The 23,431-nt window shown below is 39.8% G+C and overlaps 1 protein-coding gene across 1 annotated transcript in view; it reads right to left on the minus strand.

Annotated features, from left to right (window-relative positions):
* Positions 1-23,431, minus strand: part of LOC110504499 (protocadherin-11 X-linked) — a 306,316-nt gene that overhangs the window by 166,555 nt on the left and 116,330 nt on the right. The window contains exon 4 of the mRNA XM_036970557.1: positions 7,384-7,443. Coding sequence (XP_036826452.1) covers positions 7,384-7,443 — 60 coding nt within the window. The remainder of the gene's footprint in view (positions 1-7,383; positions 7,444-23,431) is intronic.

Raw genomic sequence — 23,431 nt, forward strand, 5'->3', positions numbered from 1 at the left:
CCCTTCAGTTTAACTCTAATCCTAACCCTAACCCTTCAGTTTAACTCTAATCCTAACCCTAACCCTTCAGTTTAACTCTAATCCTAACCCTAACCCTTCAGTTTAACTCTAATCCTAACCCTAACCCTTCAGTTTAACGCGAACACTGACCCTAACCCTTCAGTTTAACTCTAATCCTAACCCTAACCCTTCAGTTTAACTCTAATCCTAACCCTAACCCTTCAGTTTAACTCTAATCCTAACCCTAACCCTTCAGTTTAACGCTAACACTGACCCTAACCCTTCAGTTTAACTCTAACACTGACCCTAACCCTTCAGTTTAACTCTAACCCTAACCCTTCAGTTTAACGCGAACACTGACCCTAACCCTTCAGTTTAACGCGAACACTGACCCTAACCCTTCAGTTTAACTCTAATCCTAACCCTAACCCTTCAGTTTAACTCTAATCCTAAACCTAACCCTTCAGTTTAACGCTAACACTGACCCTAACCCTTCAGTTTAACTCTAATCCTAACCCTAACCCTTCAGTGTAACTCTAATCCTAACCCTAACCCTTCAGTTTAACTCTAATCCTAACCCTAACCCTTCAGTTTAACTCTAATCCTAACCCTAACCCTTCAGTTTAACTCTAATCCTAACCCTAACCCTTCAGTTTAACTCTAATCCTAACCCTAACCCTTCAGTTTAACTCTAATCCTAACCCTAACCCTTCAGTTTAACTCTAACCCTAACCCTTCAGTTTAACTCTAATCCTAACCCTAACCCTTCAGTTTAACTCTAACCCTAACCCTTCAGTTTAACGCTAACACTAACCCTAACCCTTCAGTTTAACACTAACCCTAACCCTTCAGTTTAACTCTAACCCTAACCCTAACTCTAACACTGACCCTAACCCTTCAGTTTAACGCAAACACTAACCCTAACCCTTCAGTTTAACTCTAACCCTAACCCTAACCCTAACCCTAACCCTAACTCTAACCCTTCAGTTTAACTCTAACCCTAACACTGACCCTTCAGTTTAACTATAATCCTAACCCTAACCCTTCAGTTTAACTCTAACACTGACCCTAACCCTTCAGTTTAACTCTAACACTAACCCTTCAGTTTAACTCTAACCCTAACCCTAACCCTTCAGTTTAACTCTAATCCTAATCCTAACCCTTCAGTTTAACTCTAACCCTAACCCTTCAGTTTAACTCTAACACTGACCCTAACCCTTCAGTTTAACTCTAACCCTAACCCTTCAGTTTAACTCTAACCCTAACCCTAACTCCAACACTGACCCTAACCCTTCAGTTTAACGCAAACACTAACCCTAACCCTTCAGTTTAACTCTAACCCTAACCCTAACCCTTCAGTTTAACTCTAACCCTAACCCTAACCCTAACCCTAACCCTAACCCTAACTCTAACCCTTCAGTTTAACTCTAACCCTAACACTGACCCTTCAGTTTAACTCTAATCCTAACCCTAACCCTTCAGTTTAACTCTAACACTGACCCTAACCCTTCAGTTTAACTCTAACACTAACCCTTCAGTTTAACTCTAACCCTAACCCTAACCCTTCAGTTTAACTCTAATCCTAATCCTAACCCTTCAGTTTAACTCTAACCCTAACCCTTCAGTTTAACTCTAATCCTAACCCTAACCCTTCAGTTTAACTCTAACCCTAACCCTTCAGTTTAACTCTAACACTAACCCTTCAGTTTAACTCTAATTCTAACACTAACCCTTCAGTTTAACTCTAATCCTAACCCTAACCCTTCAGTTTAACTCTAATCCTAACCCTAACCCTTCAGTTTAACACTGACCCTAACCCTTCAGTTTAACTCTAATCCTAATCCTAACCCTTCAGTTTAACTCTAACCCTAACCCTTCAGTTTAACTCTAATCCTAACCCTAACCCTTCAGTTTAACTCTAACCCTAACCCTAACCCTTCAGTTTAACTCTAATCCTAATCCTAACCCTTCAGTTTAACTCTAACCCTAACCCTTCAGTTTAACTCTAACCCTAACCCTTCAGTTTAACTCTAACACTAACCCTTCAGTTTAACTCTAACTCTAACCCTAACCCTTCAGTTTAACTCTAACCCTAACCCTTCAGTTTAACTCTAACACTGACCCTAGAGTTTAGCGTGGTAATTTCTGCATTACTAGCTCTGTTGTTTGGCTGCTGGAGGCATTGCATTTTATTATACTGTATGAATCATCATTAAGAAGTGCTCATTCACCAGCATGTTCCCCTGGCATCAAGACCCTGCCAACAGTTTATACACAGACGTGTTATCCAGAGATTATATTATAGGTGAATATCCCAAACTAGAAGAAACGTTTCTACTTCTATATACACGGCTTGTTCTTTGAGGTTTAGGCCTGCTGATTTTAACAGCTGATTTAAAAAAGGGCTTCATAAAATACATTTAATTTGATTAATTTATACCAGGATACTCCTCCACTGTGTGCTAAACAGATATAATTCTCTTGTATATTGTATAGTGGACTGGCCAAGCATGCTAGATAAATAATGTGTTAGCAGCATGGATACCAGGGTCACTCGGCATGTGTGCTATTGGAAAAAAAAACACTGTGTGATATGACATCATGGAATGTGCCACCAAAATGACCCCTTTTCCCTTCGTAGTGCACTACTTTTGGCCATAGCGCTAAGGGAACCTGGTCAAAAGTAGTGCACTATATAGGTAATAGGGTGCAATTTGTGACGCTCCTATGGTTTCATGAGGAGGGATGTTTAATGATTTGTGTTTGCCATAGTAATTCCATGAACCTGGCAGTGACAGGGTTGGGCATGCAACCCCATACAGGGAGAGGTGGATGAACCAGTCCCCTTCCATCATCCCAACCATCTGTCTCCCCTGTTACACTATACACAAAATATGAACTAATTTCATTATTGAAGATTTAGTACAAAATACGGACTAATTTCATTATTTAATATTTACTGCTGTAAGGAGAGCGAAAAAAAACGAGTTTTATTCAGAATCCTCTTGAGCTGTTCGCAATATGTCTTACAATGTGCTTGCCTCTAGAAATATTATAGCCTCCCCCTCGCCCTCCCCTTCTCAAAAACAGAAGAGGGGTTTCGCTGTTCAATTATTCACTGATATACAAGAGATTTTTTCTATGAGTCTTTAGATTTTAACCAAAAAGACACCAAATGAAGAAGATCAAAAAAAGCTGTTTGTTGAGATTGAATAAGGGAGGGAGGGACTGGAGGACCATGCATTTAATGTGAGCAATTACTGTAGATGAACAATGTTCAGACCCAAGAGGATAGTCAGTAGTTTAACAATGTTCAGACCCCAGAGGATATCAGAATGTGATGTATGGCTTTTGGAGTACAATCACTATGGAAACCAGAAATCCTATTCCCTATTAAAGTGCACTAGTTTTAGTGCACTACCCCACAGGGCTCTGGTTAAAAGTAGTGCACTATGTAGGGATTATAGTGCTTTTTAGGACGCGGCCCCAAAGTTTTTGCCACCCACTCGGACAGCCGTTAATCATCTTCTTTCCCTTTAGATACTGGCACTGCAGAATTTGGCCAATGTGTCAAGAAGCAATTATGTATACTTAGTGCTCTCTCCCACCCTCCTCTCCCCTCTCTTTTTTCTCTCTCACACTCTTTATATAATCACAGCGCTGGAGAGCCGTTTATTCTTCTCTCTCTCTCTCTCTCTCTCTCTCTTTCTCTCTCTCTCTCTCTCTCTCTCTCTCTCTCTCTCTCTCTTTCTCTCTCTCTCTCTCTCTGTTCATTTTTTAAATATATTTTGGTTGACGGCCAGACGCAACACAATGCAAGCTGAGGAAGTAAACAGGAATATCCCAAGCTTCAATGTAAGCAAGCGTTCCTTGTAATCTAAATCACATTTTCTCTCATTGATTTCTTACATATTCATCATGCCACTCTGATTGACTGTAAATGACCGTACGGGTTCTGCACACTCCGTGTGTAACGTTCTGTGAATCCGGATCACGGAGAGCAATGTGAGTGGACGAGACGAGAACATATGTTCCACTGGTATTGAGGCAATTACAAATCTCCAAAGTGGCGTTCTTCGCTTCATTATATTTTACATCCAGATCAGTTGTTTTATAGAATGCATGCAGATTATTCCTGGTGATATGCCACCCTTTTTCCCGATGTAGTGCACTACTTTTAATCAGGGAACATGACACCCTATTCCCTATATAGTGCACTACTTTTGACCAGGGCCCAATGACACCCTATTCCTTATATAATGGCCAGAGACTTACACATAATACCTGTCCCAAATGACAACCTATTCCATAGAGTCAAAAGAAGTGCACTGCATAGGGAATAGGGTGCCATTTGAGACTATCGTGATGGCTGAGATGGTCTTATCAGAGATGAACGGTTATGATTCAGGACCATGTGAAGGACGTGGTTCTGATTCCAGTCTCGTGTTTTTTTGTTGTTGTTGTTGTTGTTGTGCCGAGTGACTCAGGACCAAGCTGATTGCCACGCTCATTATTTCCCGATGACGGGGACAGCATCGTGTTGTTATTATTTACTGTCATACGCAGCGTGACACGCCACGACGTAGCGGACACTCGGCAGCTTTCAACGGCTCAACAGTCACTTTAGAAAGCTATCCGAGCATTAAAGGTGCAGACTGGGATTTGGTTATCTAGCTGTTCAACGGTCATTTCAATTGTACATTTTCGACCATTGATTCTTGAAGAATATAAATTATAAGTAACTTATGAGTATATCACAACTGTCAGTAACTTTATCATTAACCCGTGATATTATAGTTTTTTCCCCCCCTCCATTGTTTACAAAGTCAAAACAAATAAAGTACAGCTTCAGAATATATTTAAATATACATATTGGATAGCATGAACTGTCAGTCCTCGCATCTAGAGCGCTGTCAATGAATATGAGAGGTTTTACATTACTCTAGCCCCATCCCGCAGCTGCGTACAGAAACCAGTGGCGAGCAAACATTTAGTTGTTTTTCCAATCCCAGATTGTAGCTTTTAGGCCGAAAAGAGGTGTAGTTTCAGCTGAACACATGATGACAGGCTGTCAGACTGCCCTCTCCACGGACTTTATTTTAACCATGACTTAGGCTTCAAATGAGTTTTTTTTTTGTTTTGTTTTTTTTAACTCTTGACCGTGCCACTCAACCAGAAAAGGACATGGCCATTTTGACACTTTTTTTTTCCTAAGTGAACTGGAAGACGTGAGAGGATTTCACTACATAGCACATTATCACGTTCACCAGTGGCAGCAGTGGCAGAGTCAAGTGGAAAGTTAGTACGATGTGTGATGATTACTTGAATAAGTCTGGAGGAGGGTGGATTTAAAAATAAAACTTTGCATAGCCTAGTGGGAAATCAACGAATACATTTGAAATTCTCACCTCATGTCAAAAAAAGTGGTTCTTCTAATTTGCATGTATAATGTGAGTAGTAATTCTTAATTATAACAAAATACACAGTGTGGATGTCATTAATATAATTTAACGGGAAAAATCTAATTTTTGCATTAGTTACACATCTCTCAGTGAACAAACAAAATCCAGCTTTACTACATCCAGCACATAGACATATGGATATCAAATATACTGTATCCTGTATAGTTTATTCGGAGCAATATACTGTATAGGTCTATATAGAGTAACATACTGTATCCAATAGTAATATACTGTATCCAATAGTAATATACTGTATCCTGTAGTAATATACTGTATCCTATTGATGCTGTTGACCCGGATTACTGGTTGCTGCGGAAAAAGGAGGAAGGTCAAAAGGGGGGTGAGTGTAACGGATGTGAAACGGCTAGCTTAGTTAGCGTGGGCGCTAAATAGCGTTTCAATCAGTGACGTCACTTGCTCTGAGACCTTGAAGTAGTAGTTCCCCTTGCTCTGCAAGGGCCGCGGCTTTTGTGGCGCGATGGGTAACGATGCTTCGAGGGTGACTGTTGATGTGTGCAGAAGGTCCCTAGTTCGCGCCCGGGTATGGGCGAGGGGACGGTCTAAATTTGTACTGTTACATTGGTCTATATAGAGTAATATACTGTATCCTGTATAGGTCTATATAGAGTAATATACTGTATCCTATAGTAATATACTGTATCCTGTATAGGTCTATATAGAGTAATATACTGTATCCTATAGTAATATACTGTATCCTATAGTAATATACTGTATCCTGTATAGGTCTATATAGAGTAATATACTGTATCCTATAGTAATATACTGTATCCTGTATAGGTCTAAATAGAGTAATATACTGTATCCTATAGTAATATACTGTATCCTGTATAGGTCTATATAGAGTAATATACTGTATCCTATAGTAATATACTGTATCCTATAGTAATATACTGTATCCTGTATAGGTCTATATAGAGTAATATACTGTATCCTATAGTAATATACTGTATCCTATAGTAATATACTGTATCCTGTATAGGTCTAAATAGAGTAATATACTGTATCCTATAGTAATATACTGTATCCTATAGTAATATACTGTATCCTATAGTAATATACTGTATCCTGTATAGGTCTATATAGAGTAATATACTGTATCCTGTATAGTTTATTCAGAGTAATATACTGTATCCTATAGTAATATACTGTATCCTGTATAGTTTATTCAGAGTAATATACTGTATCCTATAGTAATATACTGTATCCTATAGTAATATACTGTATCCTATAGTAATATACTGTATCCTGTATAGGTGTATATAGAGTAATATACTGTATCCTATAGTAATATACTGTATCCTGTATAGGTCTATATAGAGTAATATACTGTATCCTATAGTAATATACTGTATCCTGTATAGGTCTATATAGAGTAATATACTGTATCCTGTATAGGTCTATAGAGTAATATACTGTATCCTATAGTAATATACTGTATCCTGTATAGGTCTATATAGAGTAATATACTGTATCCTGTATAGTTTATTCAGAGTAATATACTGTATCCTGTATAGGTCTATATAGAGTAATATACTGTATCCTGTATAGTTTATTCGGAGCAATATACTGTATCCTATAGTAATATACTGTATCCTGTATAGGTCTATATAGAGTAATATACTGTATCCTGTATAGTTTATTCGGAGCAATATACTGTATCCTATAGTAATATACTGTATCCTGTATAGTTTATTCAGAGTAATATACTGTATCCTGTATAGGTCTATATAGAGTAATATACTGTATCCTATAGTAATATACTGTATCCTGTATAGGTGTATATAGAGTAATATACTGTATCCTATAGTAATATACTGTATCCTGTATAGGTCTATATAGAGTAATATACTGTATCCTATAGTAATACACTGTATCCTGTATAGGTCTAGTGAGAGCTTACCTTATGGGGACACGTGGATGCGTTTGAGTTCAAGGACTTTTCCGGTGTCTGGCCCTGATTCTACAAGATAGAAAAACACATTATCAGAAACATGCTTACTGTGGAAAGCCATTTCCAACACAACACCATTTGTGACAGTAGGGTTTTCCATCCCAAATGGCACCCTTCCCCCCCTATATAGTGCACTTCTTTTGACGAAGACCCAATGGAACAGAGTGCCATTTGGGACAAACCGTAGATGCTGCTTATTTTCTCTCCTTTATTCTCTGGACCATACAGAGTTTACGTGACCCTGCTATATCAACAGGTTTTAGCCTACTCATAATCCAAGAATACAACTGCACTGTTGGCTGTAGATGTTTATCTTGAAATTATAATCTTGATTTGCTTTCACAGGGTATAATAACGTTGTTGGTTTTTTGTGTTTTTTGTGTTTTTTTTGTTCGCTTTATGGGAAGATTTTACAAACCTTCTTTAGCAGTCAGATGAGTCCACATCACACATGGATTGACTACTTACAGCACGGAATTTATAGTCAGGTGGTTCTCTTTTTTCTCCTTTTCTTTTCTAATACAGCGATGCATCATTCGGATGCAAGAAAACAGCATTAAAATAATCCACCAAGGTACGTCGTCAAGCCAACAACAACAGATGGTCCTGCTGTTTGTGATTATGCCGAGATGCTCAAGTGTTTGCATAAACACAATTTTTCCAGGGTAACGTACTCCTTTTCACGCGCAACAGGGAATGTTGAGCCTAACAATGACTGAACCACTAATAACAAGGGGAATGAACAGGCCTCACATGGAATGGAGAGGGGCTTCACAGACTACCCTCCCCAAAAATCTTAACTAGCTACTTCAGGAGGCCACATTGATTCCAAGTAGGTGTCAGCCATTAGCCCCTCATATTCAATTATGTTACCGGGGTACCGCCTAATACTCCCTGACACCATTAATGTCTTCCTTATGGTATCACCAGGAGAGAAGAGACACAGAACTGTCCAGACTACCAACATCTATATTTCATCACGACTTAAAGAGAGTCTAGGGGTGAGGGAGAGAGACACGAGAGAGAACCACACTCACACACACACACACACACACACACACACACACACACACACACACACACACAAAGCACACACACACACACACAAAGCACACACACACACACACAAAGCACACACACACACACAACCCCAGCTAGCTAGCTTCACTGGCACTGCAGCAGCAAGCAGCGTAAACACTCATCTCATGTAATATTAAAGGGCCGATGGCCAAGCGTTGGCTGTCTGCATTAGTCAAAACAATTTCCCCCCAAAGAGTAGATACTGGAGCTGTTACTATATCAGGAGAAATTAGCTTTCATATACACATGACAGAATTTTTGGGAGGCAGTGTGGGAGGAGGAGTGTGTGTGTGTGTGTGCGTGTGCGTGTGCGTGTGCGTGAGCGTGAGCGTGAGTGTGAGTGTGAGTGTGAGTGTGTGAGTGTGAGTGTGAGTGTGTGTGTGTGTGTGTGTGTGTGTCTGTCTGTTTTGGGATGAGGGTATGATGAGCATGGCTCGATTAGCTCATTATGTTCGAAATGTTCAATTCTTCAACACATGCTTTCCGTTTGTATTCCATATTCAAGTTGTTTAGTTTTCAATTATTTAATGAACTTGGTCCAAACAATATGATATTACAGTGCCTTGCGAAAGTATTCGGCCCCCTTGAACTTTGCGACCTTTTGCCACATTTCAGGCTTCAAACATAAAGATATAAAACTGTATTTTTTTGTGAAGAATCAACAACAAGTGGGACACAATTATGAAGTGGAACAACATTTATTGGATATTTCAAACTTTTTTAACAAATCAAAAACTGAAAAATTGGGCGTGCAAAATTATTCAGCCCCTTTACTTTCAGTGCAGCAAACTCAGTTCAGTGAGGATCTCTGAATGATCCAATGTTGACCTAAATGACTAATGATGATAAATACAATCCACCTGTGTGTAATCAAGTCTCCATATAAATGCACCTGCACTGTGATAGTCTCAGAGGTCCGTTAAAAGCACAGAGAGCATCATGAAGAACAAGGAACACACCAGGCAGGTCCGAGATACTGTTGTGAAGAAGTTTAAAGCCGGATTTGGATACAAAAAGATTTCCCAAGCTTTAAACATCCAAAGGAGCACTGTGCAAGCGATAATATTGAAATAGAAGGAGTATCAGACCACTGCAAATCTACCAAGACCTGGCCGTCCCTCTAAACTTTCAGCTCATACAAGGAGAAGACTGAAGAGATGCAGCCAAGAGGCCCATGATCACTCTGGATGAACTGCAGAGATCTACAGCTGAGGTGGGAGACTCTGTCCATAGGACAACAATCAGTCGTATATTGCACAAATCTGGCCTTTATGGAAGAGTGGCAAGAAGAAAGCCATTTCTTAAAGATATCCATAAAAAGTGTCGTTTAAAGTTTGCCACAAGCCACCTGGGAGAGACACCAAACATGTGGAAGAAGGTGCTCTGGTCAGATGAAACCAAAATTGAACTTTTTGGCAACAATGCAAAACGTTATGTTTGGCGTAAAAGCAACACAGCTGAACACACCATCCCCACTGTCAAACATGGTGGTGGCAGCATCATTGTTTGGGCCTGCTTTTCTTCAGCAGGGACAGGGAAGATGGTTAAAATTGATGGGAAGATTGATGGAGCCAAATACAGGACCATTCTGGAAGAAAACCTGATGGAGTCTGCAAAAGACCTGAGACTGGGACAGAGATTTGTCTTTCAACAAGACAATGATCCAAAACATAAAGCAAAATCTACAATGGAATGATTCAAAAATAAACATATCCAGGTGTTAGAATGGCCAAGTCAAAGTCCCGACCTGAATCCAATCGAGAATCTGTGGAAAGAACTGAAAACTGCTGTTCACGAATGCTCTCCATCCAACCTCACTGAGCTCGAGCTGTTTTGCAAGGAGTAATGGGAAAAAATGTCAGTCTCTCGATGTGCAAAACTGATAGAGACATACCCCAAGCGACTTACAGCTGTAATCGCAGCAAAAGGTGGCGCTACAAAGTATTAACTTAAGGGGGCTGAATAATTTTGCACGCCCAATTTTTCAGTTTTTGATTTGTTAAAAAAGTTTGAAATATCCAATAAATGTCGTTCCACTTCATGATTGTGTCCCACTTGTTGTTGATTCTTCACAAAAAAATACAGTTTTATATCTTTATGTTTGAAGCCTGAAATGTGGCAAAAGGTCGCAAAGTTCAAGGGGGCCGAATACTTTCGCAAGGCACTGTATATATAAACAGTAACCTGAGCTGTGCTTACAGTTTATAAACTATCACACGTAGGCTTTCCTGTTGCAAAGATGAACTACAATCCACTGTGTAGGGTAGGTTGACATCGGCAACCCTTTTCAATGACCCCTGTCTGCTCGTTCGGGTAAATCTAAGCCCAGAAAGTGCATGTCATCAGTGCCTAATGCCTTTAAGTAGATACTATTACTGCTCTGTTCACAATACGCATTGCACAGGAAAACACATCGTCACATGATAATGGAAGAGGGAAATTACAGTACGGCGACAATGTAATGCGTGAAAAAAGAAGACGTTAGTCACCTCTGATTAAACGTTTCCTACTTGTCGGAGTCTGAATTCAGTTTTTTTTTCTCGAGCCATTGCCTCCTCTACCATTAATAGAATACCAAACAAGTCACAATAATAACTAGATATCAGCCACAGTGTGCTGTTATGGCGCGTTAAGAGCGACACACTTTCACTTTAGAGGACTCAGGCTGTCATGGAAACGGGTAACAGTCTTAGAAACTTTTTGAACAGTATTCCACCCTGTCCCTTCCTTGTGAGAACTTACCCCCCCCCCCCCCCCCCCCCATTTCCCTAGCCACTTTAGCAACAGGCTAACCACTGCTCTAATCTCTCAGCAGTCAGTGTAGAAACGTACTACTGACTGAATATGCCACAGCATGAAAAGGGGAACACTTTGAAATGTCAGCTTTTCCACAGGTGCATAGAGACACGGAGTACTGTCTCCTACGCTGAGCCCAGTCTCCAAAGCACAACCCAATCCCTTTTAAGGATGGAGAATGCACTCCAGCACAGTGGGGAGTTCCAATTATTAAGTATGAGGGATTCCCACAGTGAAAATACCTAAAATTCACTACTTTTATTCATCTGCTTGCTCTGCCCTCATGTTTAGCATCGAAATTGAAGTGTTTTACCATGTTCTTTTCAGGACAAGTAGTATACAAAATGGTTTCAAATAAACAGTTGCAGTCATAAGTTTTATTTACAAATTTCAATCAAGAAAAATTGTCCATCAATCAAAAACCTTATAAAAAAAAAAAATGAATTCATAAGAATGCTATAAGTACGTAAATGGGGGAAAAAAATACTGAACTAGTCAGTGACAACTGTGTAGAGTTTGTGACAGCAACTATGTGACATTATTACACTATTATTATACTACGTTGGGGAATTTCCTAAGATCTCCTTTTGCAGAAAAACCTTTAATAATGACTCTTGTTGTGAGCGTCATAGAGCAAAACAGATCAGATGCATGTTCATGACAGTCTTCGCGTTTCACAGTGGGTGGAAACACTGGAAACACTACATTATGCTAGGATGACAGTGGCACTCAGAAGCGATCCTAGATCTGCGATATACAGTACATTCGGACCACTTGACTTTTCCCCACATTTTGTTACGTTACAGCCTTGTTCAAAAACATTTTCTTTTTTTGAAAATTTGGGAATGAAATGCTTTAAATAAAACTACTGTAGTCTCCTCTACTGTAGTCTACACTACTGTAGTCTCCTCTACTGTAGTCTACACTACTGTAGTCTCCTCTACTGTAGTCTACACTACTGTAGTCTCCTCTACTGTAGTCTACACTACTGTAGTCTCCTCTACTGTAGTCTACACTACTGTAGTCTACTCTACTGTAGTCTACACTACTGTAGTCTCCTCTACTGTAGTCTACACTACTGTAGTCTCCTCTACTGTAGTCTACACTACTGTAGTCTCCTCTACTGTAGTCTAAACTACTGTAGTCTCCTCTACTGTAGTCTACACTACCGTAGTCTCCTCTACTTTAGTCTACACTACTGTAGTCTCCTCTACTGTAGTCTACACTACTGTAGTCTCCTCTACTTTAGTCTACACTACTGTAGTCTCCTCTACTGTAGTCTACACTACTGTAGTCTCCTCTACTGTAGTCTACACTACTGTAGTCTCCTCTACTGTAGTCTCCTCTACTTTAGTCTACACCACTGTAGTCTCCTCTACTGTAGTCTCCTCTACTTTAGTCTCCTCTACTGGAGTCTCATCTACTGTAGTGTCATCTACTGTAGTCTACACTACTGTAGTCTCCTCTACTGTAGTCTACATTACTATAGTCTCCTCTACTGTAGTCTACACTACTGTAGTCTCCTCTACTGTAGTCTCCTCTACTTTAGTCTACACTACTGTAGTCTCCTCCACTGTAGTCTACACTACTGTAGTCTCCTCTACTGTAGTCTACACTACTGTAGTCTCCTCTACTGTAGTCTACACTACTGTAGTCTCCTCTACTGTAGTCTAAACTACTGTAGTCTCCTCTACTGTAGTCTACACTACCGTAGTCTCCTCTACTTTAGTCTACACTTCTGTAGTCTCCTCTACTGTAGTCTACACTACTGTAGTCTCCTCTACTTTAGTCTACACTACTGTAGTCTCATCTACTGTAGTCTACACTACTGTAGTCTCCTCTACTGTAGTCTACACTACTGTAGTCTCCTCTACTGTAGTCTCCTCTACTTTGGTCTACACCACTGTAGTCTCCTCTACTGTAGTCTCCTCTACTTTAGTCTCCTCTACTGTAGTCTCATCTACTGTAGTGTCATCTACTGTAGTCTACACTACTGTAGTCTCCTCTACTGTAGTCTACACTACTGTAGTCTCCTCTACTGTTGTCTCATCTACTGTAGTCTCCTCTACTTAAGTCTCCTCTACTGTAGTCTCATCTACTGTAGTCTACACTTCTGTAGTCTCCTCTACTGTAGTCTACACTACTGTAGTCTCCTCTACTGTAGTCTACACTCTTGTAGTCTCCTCTACTGTAGTCTCCCCTACAGTAGTCTCCTCTACTGTAGTCTCCTCTACTGTAGTCTCATAGTTTCCTCTACTGTAATCTCCTCTATTGTAGTCTCATAGTTTCCTCTACTGAAGTGTCCTCTACTGTAGTCTCCTCTACTGCAGTCTCCTCTACTGTGGTCTCCTCTACTGTGGTCTCATAGTTTCCTCTATTGTAGTCTCCTCTACTGTAGTCTCCTCTACTGTAGTCTCCTCTACTGTAGTCTCATAGTTTCCTCTACTGTAATCTCCTCTACTGTAGTCTCCTCTACTGTAGTCTCATAGTTTCCTCTACTGTAGTCTCCTCTACTGTAGTCTCCTCTACTGTTGTCTCATAGTGTCCTCTACTGTAATCTCCTCTACTGTAGTCTCATAGTTTCCTCTACTGTAATCTCCTCTACTGTAGTCTCCTCTACTGTAGTGTCATAGTTTCCTCTACTGTAGTCTCCTCTACTGTAGTCTCCTCTACTGTAGTCTCCTCTACTATAGTATCCTCTACTGTAGTGTACACTACTGTAGTCTCCTAGTTTCCTCTGCTGTAGTCTCCTCTACTGTAGTCCCCTCTACTGTAGTCTCCTCTACTGTAGTCTCCTCTACTGTAGTCTCCTCTACTGTAGTCTCATAGTTTCCTCTACTGTAATCTCCTCTACTCTAGTCTCCTCTACTGTAGTCTCATAGTTTCCTCTACTGTACTCTCCTTTACTGTAGTCTCATAGTTTCCTCTACTGAAGTGTCCTCTACTGAAATGTCCTCTACTGTAGTCTCATAGTTTCCTCTACGGTAATGTCCTCTACTGTAGTCTCCTCTACTGTAGTCTCATAGTTTCCTCTACTGTAGTCTCCTCTTCTGTAGTCTCCTCTACTGTAGTCTCCTCTACTATAGTATCCTCGACTGTAGTGTACACTACTGTAGTCTCCTAGTTTCCTCTGCTGTAGTCTCATCTACTGTAGTCTCCTCTACTGTTATCTTATAGTTGCCTCTACTGTAGTCTCCTCTACTGTAGCCTCATAGTTTCCTCTGCTGTAGTCTCCTCTGCTATAGTCTCCTCTACTGTAGTCTCCCCTACTGTAGTCTCTCCTACTGTAGTCTCCTCTACTGTAGTTCCCTCTACTGTAGTCTCTCCTGCTGTAGTCTACACTACTCTCTCCTACTGTAGTCTCCTCTACTGCAGTCTCCCCTACTGTAGTCTCTCCTACTGCTGTAGTCTCCTCTACTCTAGTCTCTCTTACTCTAGTCTCCTCTACTGTAGTCTCCCCTACTGTAGTCTCCCCTACTGTAGTCTCTCCTACTGTAGTCTCCTCTACTCTAGTCTCCTCTACTGTAGTCTCCTCTACTGTATATTTCTCTACTGTATATTCCTCTACTGTAGTCTCCCCGTCCCTTGGGTACCTTGAAGGGCACAATACCTGTATTTATTAAACAGAGAATGTCGATTTAGATAAGAGGCCGAGATCAAAACAGAGTAGCCTAATGGACAATTCAAAGACAAATACATTTCTAGAAACACAATGTGCGGTCTAAGGCACTGCATCGCCGTTGTAGAGACGTCACTACAGATCCAGGTTCAATCCTGGGCTGTGTCGCAGCCAGCCGAGACCGGGAAACCCAAGAGGCGGCACACAATTGGCCACGCGTCGTTCGGCTTAGAGGAGGGTTTGGCCGGGCCGGGAAGTCTTTGTCCCATCGCGCTCTAGCGCGGGGCCCGGTCGCACGCACGCTGACACGGTCGCCAGTTGTACAGTGTTTCCTCCTACACATTGGTGCGGCTGGCTTCCGGGATAAGTGAGCAGTGTGTCAAGAAGCAGTGTGGCTTGGCAGGGTCGTGTTTCGGTGGGACGTACGGCTCTGGACCTTCGCCTCTCCCGTGTCCGTACGGGAGTTTCAGCAATGGGACAAGACTGTAACTACCAATTGGATATCATGAGTTTCAGCAATGGGACAAGACTGTAACTACCAATTGGATATCATGAGTTTAAGCAATTGGACAAGACTGTAACTACCAATTGGATATCATGAGTTTCAGCAATTGGACAAGACTGTAACTACCAATTGGATATCATGAGTTTCAGCAATGGGACAAGACTGTAACGACCAATTGGACATCATGAGTTTCAGCAATGGGACAAGACTGTAACTACCAATTGGATATCATGACTTTCAGCAATGGGACAAGACTGTAACTACCAATTGGATATCATGAGTTTCAGTAATGGGACAAGACTGTAACTACCAATTGGATATCATGAGTTTCAGCAATTGGACAAGACTGTAACTACCAATTGGATATCATGAGTTTCAGTAATGGGACAAGACTGTAACTACCAATTGGATATCATGAGTTTCAGCAATGGGACAAGACTGTAACTACCAATTGGATATCATGAGTTTCAGCAATGGGACAAGACTGTAACTACATATTGGATATCATGAGTTTCAGCAATTGGACAAGACTGTAACTACCAATTGGATATCATGAGTTTCAGCAATGGGACAAGACTGTAACTACCAATTGGATATCATGAGTTTCAGCAATGGGACAAGACTGTAACTACCAATTGGATATCATGAGTTTCAGCAATGGGACAAGACTGTAACTACCAATTGGATATCATGAGTTTCAGCAATGGGACAAGACTGTAACGACCAATTGGACATCATGAGTTTCAGCAATGGGACAAGACTGTAACTACCAATTGGATATCATGACTTTCAGCAATGGGACAAGACTGTAACTACCAATTGGATATCATGAGTTTCAGTAATGGGACAAGACTGTAACTACCAATTGGATATCATGAGTTTCAGCAATTGGACAAGACTGTAACTACCAATTGGATATCATGAGTTTCAGTAATGGGACAAGACTGTAACTACCAATTGGATATCATGAGTTTCAGCAATGGGACAAGACTGTAACTACCAATTGGATATCATGAGTTTCAGCAATGGGACAAGACTGTAACTACATATTGGATATCATGAGTTTCAGCAATTGGACAAGACTGTAACTACCAATTGGATATCATGAGTTTCAGCAATGGGACAAGACTGTAACTACCAATTGGATATCATGAGTTTCAGCAATGGGACAAGACTGTAACTACCAATTGGATATCATGAGTTTCAGCAATGGGACAAGACTGTAACTACCAATTGGATATCATGAGTTTCAGCAATGGGACAAGACTGTAACTACCAATTGGATATCATGACTTTCAGCAATGGGACAAGACTGTAACTACCAATTGGATATCATGAGTTTCAGTAATGGGACAAGACTGTAACTACCAATTGGATATCATGACTTTGAGCAATTGGACAAGACTGTAACTACCAATTGGATATCATGAGTTTCAGTAATGGGACAAGATTGTAACTACCAATTGGATATCATGAGTTTCAGCAATGGGACAAGACTGTAACTACCAATTGGATATCATGAGTTTCAGCAATGGGACAAGACTGTAACTACCAATTGGATATCATGAGTTTCAGCAATTGGACAAGACTGTAACTACCAATTGGATATCATGAGTTTCAGCAATGGGACAAGACTGTAACTACCAATTGGATATCATGAGTTTCAGCAATGGGACAAGACTGTAACTACCAATTGGATATCATGAGTTTCAGCAATGGGACAAGACTGTAACTACCAATTGGATATCATGAGTTTCAGCAATGGGACAAGACTGTAACTACCAATTGGATATCATGAGTTTCAGCAATGGGACAAGACTGTAACTACCAATTGGATATCATGAGTTTCAGCAATGGGACAAGACTGTAACTACCAATTGGACATCATGAGTTTCAGCAATGGGACAAGACTGTAACTACAAATTGGATATCATGACTTTCAGCAATTGGACAAGACTGTAACTACCAATTGAATATCATGAGTTTCAGTAATGGGACAAGACTGTAACTACCAATTGGATATCATGAGTTTAAGTAATGGGACAAGACTGTAACTACCAATTGGATATCATGAGTTTCAGCAATGGGACAAGACTGTAACTACCAATTGGATATCATGAGTTTCAGCAATGGGACAAGACTGTAACTACCAATTGGATATCATGAGTTTCAGCAATGGGACAAGACTGTAACTACCAATTGGATATCATGAGTTTCAGCAATGGGACAAGACTGTAACTACCAATTGGATATCATGCGTTTCAGCAATGGGACAAGACTGTAACTACCAATTGGATATCATGAGTTTCAGCAATGGGACAAGACTGTAACAACCAATTGGATATCATACGTTTCAGCAATGGGACAAGACTGTAACAATCAATTGGATATCATGAGTTTCAGCAATGGGACAAGACTGTAACTACCAATTGGATATCATGAGTTTCAGCAATGGGACAAGACTGTAACTACCAATTGGATATCATGAGTTTCAGCAATGGGACAAGACTGTAACTACCAATTAGATATCATGAGTTTCAGCAATGGGACAAGACTGTAACTACCAATTGGATATCACGAGTTTCAGCAATGGGACAAGACTGTAACAACCAATTGGATATCATGAGTTTCAGCAATGGGACAAGACTGTAACTACCAATTGGATATCATGAGTTTCAGCAATGGGACAAGACTGTAACTACCAATTGGATATCATGAGTTTCAACAATGGGACAAGACTGTAACTACCAATTGGATATCATGAGTTTCAGTAATGGGACAAGACTGTAACTACCAATTGGATATCATGAGTTTCAGCAATGGGACAAGACTGTAACTACCAATTGGATATCATGAGTTTCAGCAATGGGACAAGACTGTAACTACCAATTGGATATCATGAGTTTCAGTAATGGGACAAGACTGTAACTACCAATTGGATATCATGAGTTTCAGCAATGGGACAAGACTGTAACTACCAATTGGATATCATGAGTTTCAGCAATGGGACAAGACTGTAACTACCAATTGGATATCATGAGTTTTAGCAATGGGACAAGACTGTAACAACCAATTGGATATCATAAGTTTCAGCAATGGGACAAGACAGTAACAACCAATTGAATATCATGAGTTTCAGCAATGGGACAAGACTGTAACTACCAATTGGATATCATGAGTTTCAGCAATGGGACAAGACTGTAACTACCAATTGGATATCATGAGTTTCAGCAATTGGACAAGACTGTAACTACCAATTGGATATCATGAGTTTCAGTAATGGGACAAGACTGTAACTACCAATTGGATATCATGAGTTTCAGCAATGGGACAAGACTGTAACTACCAATTGGATATCATGAGTTTCAGCAATGGGACAAGACTGTAACTACCAATTGGATATCATGAGTTTCAGCAATGGGACAAGACTGTAACTACCAATTGGATATCATGAGTTTCAGCAATGGGACAAGACTGTAACTACCAATTGGATATCATGAGTTTCAGCAATGGGACAAGACTGTAACTACCAATTGGATATCATGACTTTCAGCAATGGGACAAGACTGTAACTACCAATTGGATATCATGACTTTCAGCAATGGGACAAGACTGTAACAACCAATTGGATATCATGAGTTTCAGCAGTGGGACAAGACTGTAACTACCAATTGGATATCATGAGTTTCAGCAATGGGACAAGACTGTAACTACCAATTGGATATCATGAGTTTCAGCAATGGGACAAGACTGTAACTACCAATTGGATATCATGACTTTCAGCAATTGGACAAGACTGTAACTACCAATTGGATATCATGAGTTTCAGCAATGGGACAAGACTGTAACTACCAATTGGATATCATGAATTTCAGCAATGGGACAAGACTGTAACTACCAATTGGATATCATGAGTTTCAGCAATGGGACAAGACTGTAACTACCAATTGGATATCATGAGTTTCAGCAATGGGACAAGACTGTAACTACCAATTGGATATCATGAGTTTCAGCAATGGGACAAGACTGTAACAACCAATTGGATATCATGAGTTTCAGCAATGGGACAAGACTGTAACTACCAATTGGATATCATGAGTTTCAGCAATGGGACAAGACTGTAACTACCAATTGGATATCATGAGTTTCAGCAATGGGACAAGACTGTAACTACCAATTGGATATCATGAGTTTCAGCAATGGGACAAGACTGTAACTACCAATTGGATATCATGAGTTTCAGCAATGGGACAAAACTATAACTACCAATTGGATATCATGAGTTTCAGCAATGGGACAAGACTGTAACTACCAGTTGGATATCATGAAATTGGGGAGAAAAAGGGAGATTTTTTATTTTTTTTGTATAAATAAATATATAAATGTAAAACTGAGGATGGTGTTCAATATTTGACTTTCTAACAAAGTGAGTGGGCTGTTTGAGTTGGATAGCTTGCATTGATAATCCACCGCTGTTTCCCTTTCTTCACACACACACACACACACACACACACACACACACACACACACACACACACACACACACACACACACACACACACACACAAGGTATTTCCTGGGTCTGTAATGAGCATGCCTGCATATTTTAACAGCATTCAAATCACGTTATTCTCTTAGCAGAACAGAATAATAGTGTTCATAGCAGGCATGTTCATTTATTACAGCTGTCAGAGAAGCTTTATCAGACATTCCAAATGGCACCCACGTTTCTTAAAAAGCGCACTACATTTGACTGGGGCCCTATTGGGCTTTGGCCAAAAGTAGTGCACTACATAGGGAAAACGGTGTCATTTGGGATGCAGCCGACATGTAATCCATGTATATCTCCGGCGTGAATATTTCATCAATAAACTAGACGCAATGCAACTATACAGTATGTGAATCAATCTCTGAGTGTTAAAATGAACTCTGTGTTGTGTGTTTTTCATTATCTGAAATCTGACCACAACGGTTATGAGATTTAAGTCAATGTCATTGTAATGCCGTAGAATTAAACTTCTGACTGCCTATCCTTACAAGTCCACCTCTGGTCTGGTACACTGGTAGAGCTGATAGATCGACATGCATAGTAAAAGGTCCTTGGATTACACACCAACCCACGTACTGATGTTTTGGTCTCATCCAGAGCAAAGACGGTCGTTGTAACTGTGATGATACAAATTAGACATTTTGGGGGGGAATTTTAGAAATTAGATTATTTTTTTTATTTTTTTGTGAGAAAAATGTTGCATGATCAGAAATATGAGTTTAAAAGAGTTGTGGTGTAACTTCGCTGACTTTAAAAGTTAGCAAAATAAAATAACTAGGTAAAGAAGAGCAACCACCCACAACCTTCATTCTGAAGCAAGCTAGCAAAATAGCTACACTAATGAGCTCCATTATCTTTCCTTCCCTACGCCGTCATAGCCCGTGCAGGATATGAACCATGCTGTTCACATTCAAGGCCTTATAAACCTGAGAACAAGAGCACCATTCACTCTCAGTGTCGAGCAGATAGGGCCTTTTTGGGGGGGGGGACACACACACATTGGTATGTCGGGTGAGTGGGGGCCATTAGGCACCACTGGCATTCTCCACACTTACAATGAGATGCTTTATCCAGTCAGCTAACTTCCTTGCTATCCACTACAAAGTGCCTTGTTGTTGCTACATTTAGTCAACTGCAATTCCGTTGACTTCTGTTTCTGATATTTTTTTGTGTGTGTGTGTGTTTACCGTGGTACATTGTTTCTCTCACTGGGATTAAAACAACGCAGTAGTTCCAGGATTATCCAATGGCTTTGATCATGTGACTTCAATGTTTTTGGATCTGAAGTAGGTAGAAGAAAAGAGAAGTGGATTCTGGGGGAACTGTACGCCGTGACATGACACGCTGACAGGTAGCGCATGTAAACAAAGGAACAGAAAAAAAGATATATATATTTGGAATATTTCTCTGTTACGATGAGGGGATTCACCAGCATTGAATTCCTGAAATACCAGATATAACCTATTTGATGCAGTACTGTAGAGTGTTGTGTACCATGGCTTTATGCCTGTCTGACTGTCCGGTATAAACTCTTGGAATTGGCTTGTTTTCATCTAGGATTAATCAGCACTAAATTATATAGCATCTATCAGTACTTAATGATATAGGATTTATCAGTACTTAATGATATAGAATGTATCAGTACTTAATGATATAGGATTTATCAGTAGTAAAATATATAGGATTTATCAGTACTAAATGATATAGGATTTATCAGGACTAAATGATATAGGATTTGTCAGTACTTAATGATATAGAATGTATCAGTACTTAATGATATAGGATTTATCAGTAGTAAAATATATAGGATTTATCAGTACTAAATGAAATAGGATTTATCAGTACTTAATGATATAGAATGTATCAGTACTTAATGATATAGGATTTATCAGTAGTTAAATATATAGGATTTATCAGGACTCAATGATATAGGATGTATCAGTACTAAATGATATAGGATGAATCAGTACTTAATGATATAAGATTTATCAGTACTAAATGATGTACTTGTTGTTTACTCTACCTATTTCAAATCAAACCCAATGTTATTAGTCACAATACAACACAATACAGATACATCTAAACAGGAAAAATAAAATAAATGAAGAAATATAGAAATATCAGAACGAGCAATGTCAGAGTCTTGAACAGACAGTATGGACAGCACATGAATAGACAAGGGGTGTACAGCAATAGTTATATAGCATGGTGTGTATAGATAGTATGGACAGTACATTAATATAACGTGTGTGTGTGTGTGTGTACAGCAGTAGTTCCTGTATATATGGGATAATTACTCTACTCTTTAAAAAAAATATATATATATATATTTGTATTTTTTTTAAAACCAATTCGAGGAAAGCGATACAAACGTCCCAGATGGAAAAGCATTCAGTGAACCATAAGAGAAGGTTTTCCATAGAAATTGAGATGCTAGTTGTGTTTCAACAACATCCTCCCCCAAACCTGATCATTATCCCCCGCTATTATTATGCAGCATTGGACACACAATCAAAGTGACAACATTGTACATAGAAACACCGTCTCCCCAAAAAACCACTGACTGGCTTTCTGCTAGCCTGATGTTGGACTCAAATTCCATAATATCAAGCCAAGGGACTGTAGCACATTTCAGTCAACATACCTCTTAAAATATACTTTTCCCTGGCTAGGATAGTTTCCAATTAACGTCAGTGCCAAATAAAATACAGGGCACATCAAAACAATTATTTTGATGGGGCTCCAAGGCAATAAAAATATTTCAATTTGAATGTTCTACCTGAAATCATTATAAAGGCGTGGTTTCAGGCAATAAGCCATCAAAGCCTAATTGAATATCATTTTAATGGCAAAAAACTTACAAGGCAGTCAAGGTACCTACCTGCCATGTTTTTAGATAGACTCTGTCAGTCAAACAGTGAAACGACACAGACTCACAGACATTCAGGCTGCCGCGGCACCAAGCATTACTGCACTTCCCTCCAATGGTTTTACTATTTTCCATTTGTGTTTAGTATTTAGTGGCGCAGTGGTCTAAGACTCTAGCAACTCAGTGCAAGAGGTGTCACTGCAGTATCTGGTTCAAATCCAGGCTGCGTCACATCTGGCTGTGACTGGGAGTCCCATAGGGTGATGCACAATTGGCCCCTCGTCGTCTGGCTTTGGCCGGGGGAGGCCGTCATTGCAAATAAGAATTTGTTCTTAACTGACTTGCCTGGTTAAATAAAAAATACATGCGCATTGTTTTTTGTTGTTGGTATCACTTTGGTAAAATGTTCACAAGTATGTGGTAAAATGTTCACAAGTATGTGGTAAAATGTTCACAAGTATGTGGTAAAATGTTCACAAGTATGTGGTAAAATGTTCACAAGTATATGGTAAAATGTTCACACGTATGTGGTAAAATGTTCACAAGTATGTTGTAAAATGTTCACAAGTATGTGGTAAA

Source organism: Oncorhynchus mykiss, chromosome 31, assembly GCF_013265735.2.
Source record: "Oncorhynchus mykiss isolate Arlee chromosome 31, USDA_OmykA_1.1, whole genome shotgun sequence".
Lineage (NCBI taxonomy): Eukaryota > Metazoa > Chordata > Actinopteri > Salmoniformes > Salmonidae > Oncorhynchus > Oncorhynchus mykiss.